The sequence below is a fragment of the Bos indicus genome, chromosome 4 (genome assembly GCF_029378745.1).
Source record: "Bos indicus isolate NIAB-ARS_2022 breed Sahiwal x Tharparkar chromosome 4, NIAB-ARS_B.indTharparkar_mat_pri_1.0, whole genome shotgun sequence".
Taxonomy (NCBI): Eukaryota; Metazoa; Chordata; class Mammalia; order Artiodactyla; family Bovidae; genus Bos; species Bos indicus.
Window position 1 is genome coordinate 52,229,801 of NC_091763.1, and position 12,354 is coordinate 52,242,154.

General features: G+C 42.7%; 1 protein-coding gene and 1 long non-coding RNA gene across 5 annotated transcripts in view; one reads left to right on the forward strand and one right to left on the reverse strand.

Moving 5' to 3' along the window:
- CAV1 (caveolin 1) overlaps positions 1-5,971 on the reverse strand; it is a 36,118-nt gene extending 30,147 nt beyond the window's left edge. Inside the window, exons 1-2 of one of the 3 annotated variants that reach the window (XM_019958726.2) lie at positions 5,826-5,971; positions 4,217-4,381 (exon numbers count right to left, since the gene is read on the reverse strand). In XM_019958726.2, the coding sequence (XP_019814285.1) occupies positions 4,217-4,381; positions 5,826-5,855 (195 nt within the window). In that variant the 5' untranslated portion in view covers positions 5,856-5,971. Of the gene's footprint in view, positions 1-4,216; positions 4,382-4,515; positions 4,541-5,121; positions 5,245-5,825 lie in introns of those variants that run through there. The other 2 variants (XM_019958728.2, XM_019958727.2) reach the window with 2 other exon arrangements.
- LOC139182710 (uncharacterized) overlaps positions 1-12,354 on the forward strand; it is a 266,009-nt gene that overhangs the window by 96,466 nt on the left and 157,189 nt on the right. The window lies entirely within an intron of this gene.

A 12,354-nucleotide genomic window follows, 5' to 3' on the forward strand; every position in this document is an offset into this window, starting at 1 on the left:
CCAATAAGCCCCACCTTCATCACGTCATCCCAAGCTTGAAGTTTTCTTGGCTTCTCACTGCTGACATAATACAGTTCAAACTTATCAGGAATACTGGACTTAGGGCTCTATCATCTGGCCACACTCAGTGTTTTCCTCTTTATGACCTGTGACTATGCCACATGAACTCTAATGTCAGTCAAAATGGGCTACTAAACCTCCTAGACTTATGTCCTGTGTGGGACATTCCCATCTCCATGCTTTTTCATTAAGAATGTTCTCCTGTAATTTTCTCACCTATTTGAACTCCATCTATCCATTATGACCCAACTCAGATTGTATCTCCTTCATGCCCTTCTCCATTAAACTTTCTATAGTATATCCTTCTCTCACCTTATTGCCCTATCCAAGTAGGGTCTCCCTAACAATATCAGTTCCATTCACTTTTTAAGAAACTTTTAAAAAAAACTTTAAAATAAAATAAAATAAACTTTACTGAGGGATAATGGACAAATATAATATTTAAAGTGTACAACATGATGACTTGATATACATGCATATTGCAGAATTATTACTAAGATCAAGATAATTGATATGATTCAGTTTTGAATAAACTTTTCATTATGCAATGCTAAATACTATTTTCTTTTAATTTATTATAGTATCTGAGTGCATGCTAAGTCGCTTCAGTTGTGTCCGACTCTTAGCGACCCCGTGGACTATAGCCTGCCAGGCTCCTCTGTCCAGGGGATTCTCCCGGCAAGCAGATTGGAGTGGGTTGCCATGCCCTCCTCCAGGGGATCTTCCCGACCCAGGTATTGAACCCAAGTCTCTATGTCTCCTGCATTGGCAGGCAGGTTCTTTACCACTGAACCACCTGGGGAGCTCTTATTATAGTATATATTTGGTTTGTTTCCAAAATAATGATGAGAAGCATTATAATAGAGGGCACATAAAACAACATGCCAGTTGAAAAAGTGAAAATTCAAAACCATATGTGAGAGAATAAGTAACATGGATTAGTGAAACTTAAAATCTAGTTATATGTTTCCTGGCAGTCAAAGTTAAAAAAAAAAAAAGGACCAATTAGTTAATATTTGGCAGTGACTTACTGTTGTGATCGTGTATGTGTGTGTGTGTGTCTGTGTGTGTGTGTATTTTTAATCTATATGCATCTCATCTTCATCATTTCTAATCTTTGTGATTTCTAGGGCTTATTTTAGGAATTACCCTTGTAGAACATAGCTCAGTGTCTATTATAGCATATGTTAGGAATTTAATAAATTGATCAATGGCTATTGTGATACCAGAGTAATAAATCTGAAGCCATTTTCTTTATTAGAAAATCAAAATAGTACACAGTAAACATATGAATGAAGAAGATAGAAATCTCAGATGGAGAATGGAGGGTCTGGAGGTATGACTATTTTAATTAGAGGAAATTTTTAAAATAATCTATCACTGACTTTTTTTTGGATAAATACCTATACAGACATCTTACAACAAACCTTTAGTGAAAGAAGAAACCAGTTTTATTGGAACTAAATTGTAGTCTAACTTATGTTATTATCACCAGTGGAATAGGTAATAATACTCCACCTTCTTGAATATAAATTCATGGCACCTCTAGCTTTTGAGTTTTCTTCTCCACCCTAAATAGCTGTTTTATGAGACTAAAGGATACTGTAGAGACACACGGGGCTGCTCCTTACACTTACATCTATGTTTCATTTATTCTCCACCTACAAGTTTCTAACTTCGGTATGGGGACATTTTTAGAGAGAAGTAATTGAAATTACTGTCCAATAGTAATTTCCATGAAGGTGGAAATATTCTATATCTGTGCTATCCAATATGGTAGCTACTAACCTTAAGTGTTGAGAACCCAAGATGTAGCTAGTGTGACTGAAGAACTGTATTTTAAATTGCATTTAATGTCAATTACTTGTAATGTAAATCGAAATAGCCACAAGTGGCTAGTGACTACAGTATTGGACAGAACTGACAGCTTTTACAGAGCTGCTTACTTTTAGAATAGACTTTTTCTTACCTGACTGGGTAGCTCTAACAGTACATTCATTTGACCACCACTTCTTTATGAAATTTTAAGTTACCAGGCATTAAGAGTGAAGCTTTGAGTGCCTTTATTATTTTAAGAAATATATATTGTCAAAAGTAAAATTTGCAGAGATTTATTATTTACTGTCATGGTAACACGGAGAGGATGGTCACTGTTTCTATCCTTACATTTATGATTGGACTCAAAGAAAAAAAATATAAGATAGGCATCTCCACTGGGCACAGGCCCCCTTTCCCAGCCCTACTGGCAGATGGTACTCTTTGGGTCTTTCTTTGCAGGGCATTCTCAAAAGGCCTTTTTAAGCAAGACCTCTAAGTAAGTGGTCCTACGAAATTCTTCTCAAAGTCGATTTTTCTGATTGTCTTGTTTTGCTCATAGTTCTATGAGAAAGTGGGTAGGATTTGTTTTCTCTAGGCCATCAGAAGCTTGCTCTATCTCCTCCTTTTAATTTCTTTAATATGAAGATCTCCACACTTGCTCTTTGAAATGCTATTTTGTAAACTGCTATTTCCACTAAGCCTGTTATGCCTTTTTTCCATCTGTCTTGAAGTCTCTTTTCCCAGTGGGGCCTTTCTTTCTCAACTTAGTCATGCTATGTGTAGAGACCCACATCCACACTACTGGCCTCTCTGACTCATCCTGGGAGGTTCTCTTGCTCCAGGAATCCCTCTCCACTGCAGGGGAACAACAGGGAGGCTGAGATGAAGCTAGGCCTTTCTGAAATCTGCCTCTTTTCCTGACACTTTTCCTTCTTGTTCAAAGCTACATGAGAAGGGAAACAAGCAAAATGCCCTTTGCTCCTTTAAGGTAATGTTTTTAATAAATAGTTTTTAGCAATTCTAATTTCCAGTTTATAAGCTACTTTTGTTGTTGCTGCTGCTTTTAAGTATTCCATAATCTGGCTAGTAGAAAAGTCTGCTAAAGCTCCAATTTTCCTTTTTCCTCCACCAACAAGCCAAGAGATTCAATTCTGACTGTTCCATTTTCCTTCCAGTTACAGATTAAATTGTTCCCCTTTTTGAAATATATTATTCATAAATGTGAACAGTCTCTAAACTAAGGCTCCTCCCATCCTGGATAGGATGCTGAGTAGGTGGAAACTGCTCATCCACCCCATTGGCTGCCCCAGGGGTCTTCACACTTTAATCTGGTCAAGGGCCAGGAATTCCCTTGACCTTCCCTTTTCTTAAAAGAAAACCCTCTGCCAAGGATGGCTCAGGACTATGATTTTCCAATCAAGATGGGTTCAAGCAACAAATTCCTCTGATAAGATTTACTAAAAGGGTCAAAGTTGAATAACACAATGGTAATTAAAAACTGACCACCCAGTCAGGTCTAAGTTTAGCCAATACCCATTCAATTAATCTGTTTTTAATCTCACCAAGCACATCCTGGAAATATAAAAAGGAACTCCAACCTGAATGTCCCATAAGCTCAAGAAGCAACTCTCCACAACTAACTAGAGGTCTATAGGAGAAATCAAAAGGCACATATTATTTTTGGTTGTGTAAATATGCTTAGCTGTGTACAACAAACACCATGTTTTTTCCAATACCCTTCTTATAAATATTAAATATTCGATTCTATTCTGCATATATATATGCACACATACATATTTCATCTTTAGTCAGGAGCATTTCCAACCATATTTTTAAGAAAATTATTTCAGGTTATCTTAATTTTAACTGGGGGAACCTGCCCCCTTAGTACTCCGGTTGCTACCTTTGGCATAATACCTTACAAAACCATCTCACTGCTTATTAATTCTATATGCAGTAGAGCACCACGCTTCACTTAGACTTTCAACCTGAAGTCGGAGAGAGGATGACCTGCAGAGCAAACACCTCCCGCTCTCAAAGGGTGCGGGGCTGTCTGTTACTGAGACCTGGAGGTTCATATGCCAGGAGAAGGGTGCAGTTATATGAACTCCCACAAAACTCAAGTTAGCCAAATTCCAGCTGAACTAACTGGCAGGAGCGGGTAGGGGAGATGTGACATTTCTGACGACCGCGGTTCCCGCACATCAAGCCCCAGAAAATGGTGAGTGTGTGGCAAAGACAGGGAAAGAAACACAGGCTAGTAGCCAGACAGAGCTGTCCTGGCCCTGTCAGCGTCTCCTCGGGGCACATCCCTTCCTTGCTGGCCGCCTCACCTTACCTTGACCACGTCGTCGTTGAGATGCTTGGGGTCGCGGTTGACCAGATCTATCTCCTTGGTGTGCGCGTCGTACACTTGCTTCTCGTTCATTTCCTCTGCCATAGCCTTGTTGTTGGGCTTGTAGATGTTGCCCTGTTCCCGGATGGGAACAGTGTAGAGATGTCCCTGCAGAGGGCGGACGGCCCGGAGGGAGAGGGTGGCACCGGCGGTGGGAAGGAAATTTCAAAAAAGAAAAATCCGCAATCAGAAAAGTTAGCCTTGGCAGCGAGGCAAACCTCAAGGCTCAAAATCGAACTAACCGATTTCGAAGCGGTGGCTCGGCGCACAGTAAACTCCTTGGCGCCGCAAGCTTTTTAAGAGGATCGGGGAGAGGACACCACACCCCTCGGTACCAGGCTGGGAGCTCCTGCCTCCCTCGCCCGCCACCGCCAGGGGTCAGGGCAAACCCCGCAGCGCGGTCCGCCCGGCCCCAGCCCAACTCACTCCCAACAGGCTGATTCCCGCGGAGACCCCCACAGGAGAGGGGATCCGACTTCCGACTTTTATCCAGCCCCTCTCTCCGCCAGGCCACCCTCTCCGCAGCTCTTCACCTGCTCCAGTCCCTGGTCCCTATTTCCCTTCTCTCCGTAATTCCTTCTAACTTCATCCTTAAGATCCACGATGAACCACCCCCCACCCCGGACCCACGCAGTGTTCCCATTTTCGTTCCTTTCTGGCCAAGTATCCTTTGCACCTGCCCGCGTCCTCCACCCTCCCTCTGCCGTTTCTGTCCCTGCACAGCTCCCCGTACACCCCCCTCCCCCGGTGCACACTAGCCAGCATCCCCTATCTTTGGATCGAGCCAAGTGTCAGACCCCCTATACTGTCTAGAACGATATTCCACCTGCACAATTCCTCAGACCCACCCTTAGGTCACTCCCAGACCCCTGGCCGGTAGCTGAACGGCGGCGGCTGCGTTTGGGAAAACTAGGTTTCCACACCCAGGCGGAGCCCGAGCGCCGGGAGGTGGTAGGAAGGTGGGGGGTGGGGGGAGTGGTAGTTAGGAGGAGGGTGCTTTATCCAAGCACCCCTGCCAGGCGCCGAGATGCAGGAAGAGTTCTAGAGGTAGCCCAAGAGCTTTGGAAAGTGCAAACATGACGCGCGCCGCCTCCTCGGCCAGCTGGTTGAGGCGCCTGGTGGGGAGTCGTGGGGGACTGTCCCCAAGACTGCAAGTGAATCAGTTCCCACCCTGCACTCTAGCTCTCCACTCTCCAGCAGACAGGGGCCGGACCTTGGGGGTCTCTCAATAAAGCAGTACCCCTAAGCCATTCAGAAACGCGCCCTCAGTCCGACCAAACCAACTTCAGGACCCCAACGACCCCCTCTTTCCGCGACCTAGGCCCCTAGGCTCCCTTGGCCCCCTTCCTAATAGGAAAACATGAAACAAACATTCCTGCCTCCTCTTCACCTCCCCGCCCAAGCCCATTCCTCAGCAATGCGAGAGCCAGAGGAGTGCTCCAACGTCGAGAGAGGGCTGGGGCAAGCAAAGCAGTCAGAATATTTAGAGTGGAGATAGCAGAAGCAGCACTCCTTGTGCGCCGCGTTCCGGAGCGCACCCACCCAGGCGTACCTCTGAGTCTACGTATTTGCCCCCCGACATTCTGGCTCGTGGCTGGTTGAAGACTCTGGGTAGATTTCCCTGGGCTGTGATTTAAGGGAACTGAGGAAGGAAGATCTTGTATTGTATGGGAGAAAAAAAAAAAAAAAAAGGCGCTGAGGGTGAGGCGGCCGGGTGGGGGGGCGGTGGCTGGGAGGGAGCCTCCTGGCTCTCCGCCAAGGGTTTGTTCTGCTCGCGGTTGGCCGGGATGTGCGCTGAGCCGGGTCTAGGCACATCCCCAAGGTTATGGCAGCAGAGGGCGGGGAGAGCCCGCAGGGAGTCAAGAGCAACGAGAAAGCGTTTCACTCGCGCTGGGCTCCTTGGGCAGATATTTTAAACCTGGGGCAACATTTTCTCAGCTATAAGCCACTGAGAGGCGTATTGGGGAGAGCTAATGTTTTCGCAGTGCATCATCCCAGCAGGGGTGGGGACGGGAGGAGGGAGACGAAGACCGTGTACGGAGATGCCCAGTATGGGCAACCGAGCTTCAGAAAGAATTCTACCTTGTTTTAAGCCGTTTCTTCCTGTCGCCCAAGTTCCGTCGCTGCCTAAGATACAACTATCTCCCAGTTTTACAGTGGAAGGGATGAAAAGTGACCCAGAATCTTTAGGTGTAATTCATACCTAAACACAAGGAAGGAATCTGTGTGGGTGCGTGTGTGGTGTGCTTTTGGTGACACTGGTTTACATCTAGTCTGTGTGAATGGAAACTTGGAAAAACAGGCCTGCCGAATTTAACGTTTACCAACTGCTTCTGAAACGTCTCCCAAATGCTTTGAAATAAGAAATAAAAATGTTTAACTTTTCTATAATTGTATTACTTTTTTTTTCTGGAACAAAGGAAATCTGTGGCAACAGGTTATGCTATGTTTACAAAACACACAAAATATTTACAGTTGTACAAATATTTAATTGGAGTTTCAAGTTTTCCAGACATTTTTTAAAGTACTTGACTGTGAGTTAAAGGAGGCTTGTTTTTATTAAGTAATTGATTAGAATTTTTAAAAAGTTTTTAGAAGTTAAAATATCTTATCTAAGAAACTTCCTAAATCGGGAGCTTCTCTCTTTGCCTTATTATAAATCAGCACAAGATGAATTGAGCAATAATCAGTCATTTTACTTTAGGACAAGTTCACTTATTATTGTTAGGAAATTCACTCTCCAAAAATGGAAAGGACATTTTACATTATGTTCCACATGCTATCAAAAGTCAGATTATGACTTGAAAAAGTTAGGACTATACCAGAAATGGCACAGGATACATGGCAGTCTAGAAAAGGGAATATGGGTACAAAAGGAGGAGAAGGAGAAATAGAGGATGGAACTCCTAGAATTGATTATGGAGGTGGACAGAAAACATAAACACATAAAGGGAATGACAGCGCAAAGGTTTTTGTTATTGTTGATGGCAGAAAGGCAATATAATTTTTAAAGAAAAGATAAATTTCAACTATAAGGGAGGAGAAGTGTCACAAATGTTGGCATGACTAATTATGCTGACTAGTCATCATTAGAATACTAAAATTTTTCCCAAAGTTGGGTTTTTGGTTTTACTTCTAAATGCTTTAAACAGATTACATGTTAACAAACAAGATATTCTAGCAAAGGGGGGTGTGTCAGGGTCAGTGTGTTGTGTAGTGCCTGTGTGTGTGTTTAGTCGCTCAGTTGTGTCCAACTCTTTGCAACCCCACCAGGCTCCTCTGTCCATGGGATCCTCCAGGCAAGAATATTGGAGTGGGTTGCTATGCCCTCCTCCAGGGGATCTTCCCAACCCAGGGATGGAAACTAGGTCTCTCACATCCATCTGAGCCACCAGGGAAGCTCAAGAATACTGGAGTAGGTGGCCTATCCCTTCTCCAAGGGAACTTCCTGACCCAGGAATCTAACAGAGGTCACATTGCAGGCGGATTCTTTACCAGCTGAGCTACCCAGGAAACCCTGTGTAGTACCTAGTCTACCTCTAATAATTCTTAAAAGATTACCGTTCCTCTAACTCTTCCTGTTACCGAGTCTGCTCCCTGCACGGTAGGCCAATAAATCCGAGAAACTAGGGGTTAAGACAAGGAAGGGACTTTATTTAGGGAGCCGACTAACAGAGAGGATGGCAGGCTAGTGCCTCAAAATAACCATCTTGCCGTGGTCTGGATGCCAGGTTCTTTTATAGAGTCAGAGAGAAAGAAGTAAAGAGGAACTAAAATCAAAAGGCAGAAAAGAGAGGGAGAGGCAGTGGGGAAGTCAAGTTCACGGGTTTTCAGTCTTGCAAAACAACTCCAGGGAATGGCCAGCCTTTGGAAGGGGTGTGTTAATCTCTTCTATTCACAGGTGGGCAGGGTCAGATTATCTATGAATTTAACAAAGGCACTTTAGTTTCAGGCAGAGGGACAGGGTCCTTTGAAGCAAGCCCTAGTGTATGATTATAATAACAAAAGCAATGAAAAGCAAGTCAAACAGTTTCCAAAATGGAGTCAGAATTGGCTGCTTCTCTGCAGCAGGGTTAGAACTGGCTTCTTCTCTGAAACACTCCTTTGTAAATGTTGGCTGCAAAGCAGTTGAGTTTTATTCTATGGAAAAATGTGGAAGCTGTTTCCCATCTATTGTTATCCAGTCTTCAGCTGGGATGAGTAATCTTGATTGTGAAAAAAAGTCAACAGGAACAGGGAGACAGCATGTCCTGCATTCCAGCAAGGAATGGACTTTGTGGGGAGGCCTGAGTAATGCTTAACTAGCACTTAAAGAAGGGAAAGCAGCCTCCCTGGGGATTCCACCCCAAAGTCAGCATAGTACATAGAATCATAATGATCAGTGATATGTTGTCAAGGCCAAAATGAATTCCTAATGAGAGGAAAAACCACAAATTCTTCAATAACCTGCCCCAACAAGAAGCTGGCACCAAAGAGAAACAGATCATATTCTGGTTATAATAGCTGATTTAGATACTTGGCTGCATCCAACTTTATGAGATATAAAGAAAAGATGAAGTATGACATTGTTAGCAGAGTATAAGATTGAAATGAATAATCATGTTAAAAAATGTATATTTTTTATTTGATACCCACACAGATAACTTTAGGCTTAGAGGCAGGTTAATAACTTCTCTAAATCATTGACTAGGAAAAAAAAAAAAAAAAGGGTAAATGGAGACCCATTTGCCCTTTTTTTTTTTTAATAAGAAGCTGTCTTAAAGGTTAGCTCATGCATTCAATGTTACTGTATAGAGAGCTAAAGGATGTAGATCATCAAACCAGCCATCTTCAAAATGGAAAAACTGAAGTTTAAAGACAAGAAAATGATCTTAAGGAGTTTTGTGGGGCAATGAAACATTTTAAAGTTGGTAAATAACTATGGTACTGTTAACAGCTTATGGGGTGTAGGATTCTTAAGTAGTGCAGTGAGGGCCTGCTCATGGCAAGACTGTGACGTTCATTGCCTTTTATGTTCTCTCACCTCCTTCTCTTGGCCTCCTAAACCCCTTAGCTCAGCTTCCTCTTCCCATCCTTACCTCCCTGGGTCCTCTTCATACTCTCAGCTGGCTTCATCTGATTCCTGCTCCAGGATTAGGAGTCTAAGGTTTGACCACTTATAATGATATGAAAGTTTGAAAATGCAGTCATCTTTCAAAGATTTCTTAACACACAGAAGGCTGAGACTGCCCAAATGTGCCTTTGTTGATGAGTTCAAAAAGAATATCTTGGATTATAATAAGGATTATCACTAGGTGTGATATAAAAACAATTTAATAACCAGTATGCAGAGCCACCAAGGAGTCATTCCAGGGCTGGTCCCAGCTCTGGTGCTGTGCCTTAGCGTCCTGCTGGCTAGCTGCTGGCTCACTAGGAGTTGGGGCCCTTGGGAGAAGGACAAGAGGGGAGGGAGTACATTTTAGAGCAGTGACTATTTATATACAAGTACATAAATGCTAGTATTTTTACAGCCTGTATTTCCGCTGAGTATTTACCTCATTTTCACCACCACCACCTCTCATACCATTCCCTATTCACCCTCATACACCAAAGCCCATTGAGGCCTTCTTCCCTTACCTGCTATAACTTCTTCTATACCTTTCATTTTATACATGGAAAAAAATCGCTTTCTAGAGAAGTCTTTGCCTCATTACCCAATCCCTTCCTGTTCCTGTGCTGGTTTGAAGGCCTCACTGGAATCTTCCTGTTTGAGTCTTTTCATTTTGACTCTCTTAAATGATTTTTTTCTATTTATTTTCTTAAAAAAAAAAAAAGACAACTATTTCTACATCTTAAAAATCTGATCAAGATGGCTAAGAAAATATTCTTTTTATACTGTTTCTTTAAATTAGCTTTCCTTTCTTTATTTGTAAAATAAAAAATATAATTGGCATCTACTCAAGAGGGGTGTCATGAACATTCAATGAGGTGATGCACTTAAAAGCACTGAGGATACTGCCTAAATCATAGCAGATGCCAGGGTTCAGGAGGCAAATTTCAGTACATAGATTCAGGATTGGAATAAATATATTTTCTTTTGCAAAATTTGTTTTGTAAAATAGTTCAACCATCTCAGATATACCAAATAGTATCATGAATACCTACCATCAGCTTGATGAAATAATTTTGTTTTGTCTGGTTTGATTCAGATTTTTAAAAGTAGAAAACATAGATTATTGAAGTCCTTTGTGAGATAAAACTTTCTCTTTTTTAAAGAACTGAACTTAATTTCTTTTACAAATCCCCATTCCTTCAGGTGGTAGAAACTTCATCTCAATCAGTTCCTAGTTTCTTCCAGTTTGTTAAGATTGTATTGCATATAAATTCCAGGGGCTTATTGCCAAGGACTGTCAGGGTGGGTCTGTGGAGGAGAGTCTCTTCCTTAGTTTTACATCTTGGATCTGCTGATGGTGCATCGTCTTGTCTGTCCTCAGTCACTGGTTTGTTGGGGATGCTGCTATAATGTCCTTCATGCTCATTCAATATGACCCGTAGGGCTAAAGACACTTTTTGATACTTCTTTCCTTTTCTTGGGGCTCTGTGCAAGTCTGATAAATCTGAGTGGGCAGGCCTGATGCAGCATCATGGAGCCTCATGTGGTGAATGTGGTGTGGAGAACAGAATAAATGCCCTGCCACTGTGCAGGGGAACCACTTGGAAGGAACTCCTCAGAGGGCCCTACTCAAGCAGGTGGCACAAGTACCTCTGCTTTTAAACCCTCCCTCATCTGGGTCAGTCCTAGAGGTGCACATGTGTCAAAAACTACTTTGCTTATTTTCCTAACTTATTCTCCCTTGACCGGGAAGTCTTGCTCCTATATCACTCAACAGTTCTTTTTCATGCCCTAAATTCCCCCAAGACCAAGGCTTTTGGAATCAAGAGAAACCTTCTCTCTTCATCTCTGCTTTTCTGTTGTATTAATCTTTCCCTAGGTATGGTGGGAAGTGGAGTGGGGGAAGGCTCGGTGGGCATCCAGAAAAGAACAAATATATCAAAAGTGTCATCATTCACTAGCTTTCCTCCTTCCCTTGGGATTTAGATGAGGGTAAGGAGGTATAAATCCCTAGTTATAAGATAAGAGTAATAGAGATCTGATGTACAATGTGATAAATATAATTTACATTGCTATATGTTATATATGAAAATTGTTGAAAGAGTAAATCCTAAGAGCTCTCATCAGAAAGAAAAAATTTTCACCCCCCCCCATTTATTTAATTTTGTATCTATATTAAATGGTCAATGTTTACTAAACTTTGGGATGGGCTTCCCTTGTGGCTCAGCTGGTAAAGACTACACCTGAAATTCGGGAGACCTGGGCTCATTCCCTGGGTTGGGAAGATCCCCTGGAGAAGGGAAAGGCTACCCACTCCAGTATTCTGGCCTGGAGAATTCCATAGACTGTATAGTCCATGGGGTCGCAAAGAGTCCAGCACAACTGAGTGACTTTTACTTTCAAACTTTGGGATAATCATTTCACTATCTATAAAAGTCAAATCATTATGCTGCTGCTAAGTTGCTTCAGTTGTGTCCGACTCTGTTTGACCCCATAGATGGCAGCCAGGCTCCCCTATCCCTGGGATTCTCCAGGCAAGAACACTGGAGTGGGTTGCCATTTCCTTCTCCAGTGCATGAAAGTGAAAAGGGAAAGTGAAGTTACTCAGTCCTGTCCGACTCCTAGCGACCCCATGGACTACAGCCTACCAGGCTCCTCCGTCCATGGGATTTGCCAGGCAAGAGTACTGGAGTGGGGTGCTGTATATCAATTATATCTTAATAAAACTGGAAGAAAAAATAATCCTGGTGAGATATTGTTAGTAGCATCTAAGATCTATTTAGATCTGTCTAGTCAAAGCTATGGTTTTTCCAGTAATCATGTATGGATGTAAGAGTTGGACTACAAAGAAAGCTGAGTGCTGAAGAATTGATGCTTTTGAGCTGTGGTGTTAGAGAAGACTCTTGAGAGTCCCTTGGACTGCAAGGAGATCCAACCAGACCATCCTAAAGGAAATCAGTCCTGAATATTCATTGGAAGGACTGATGCT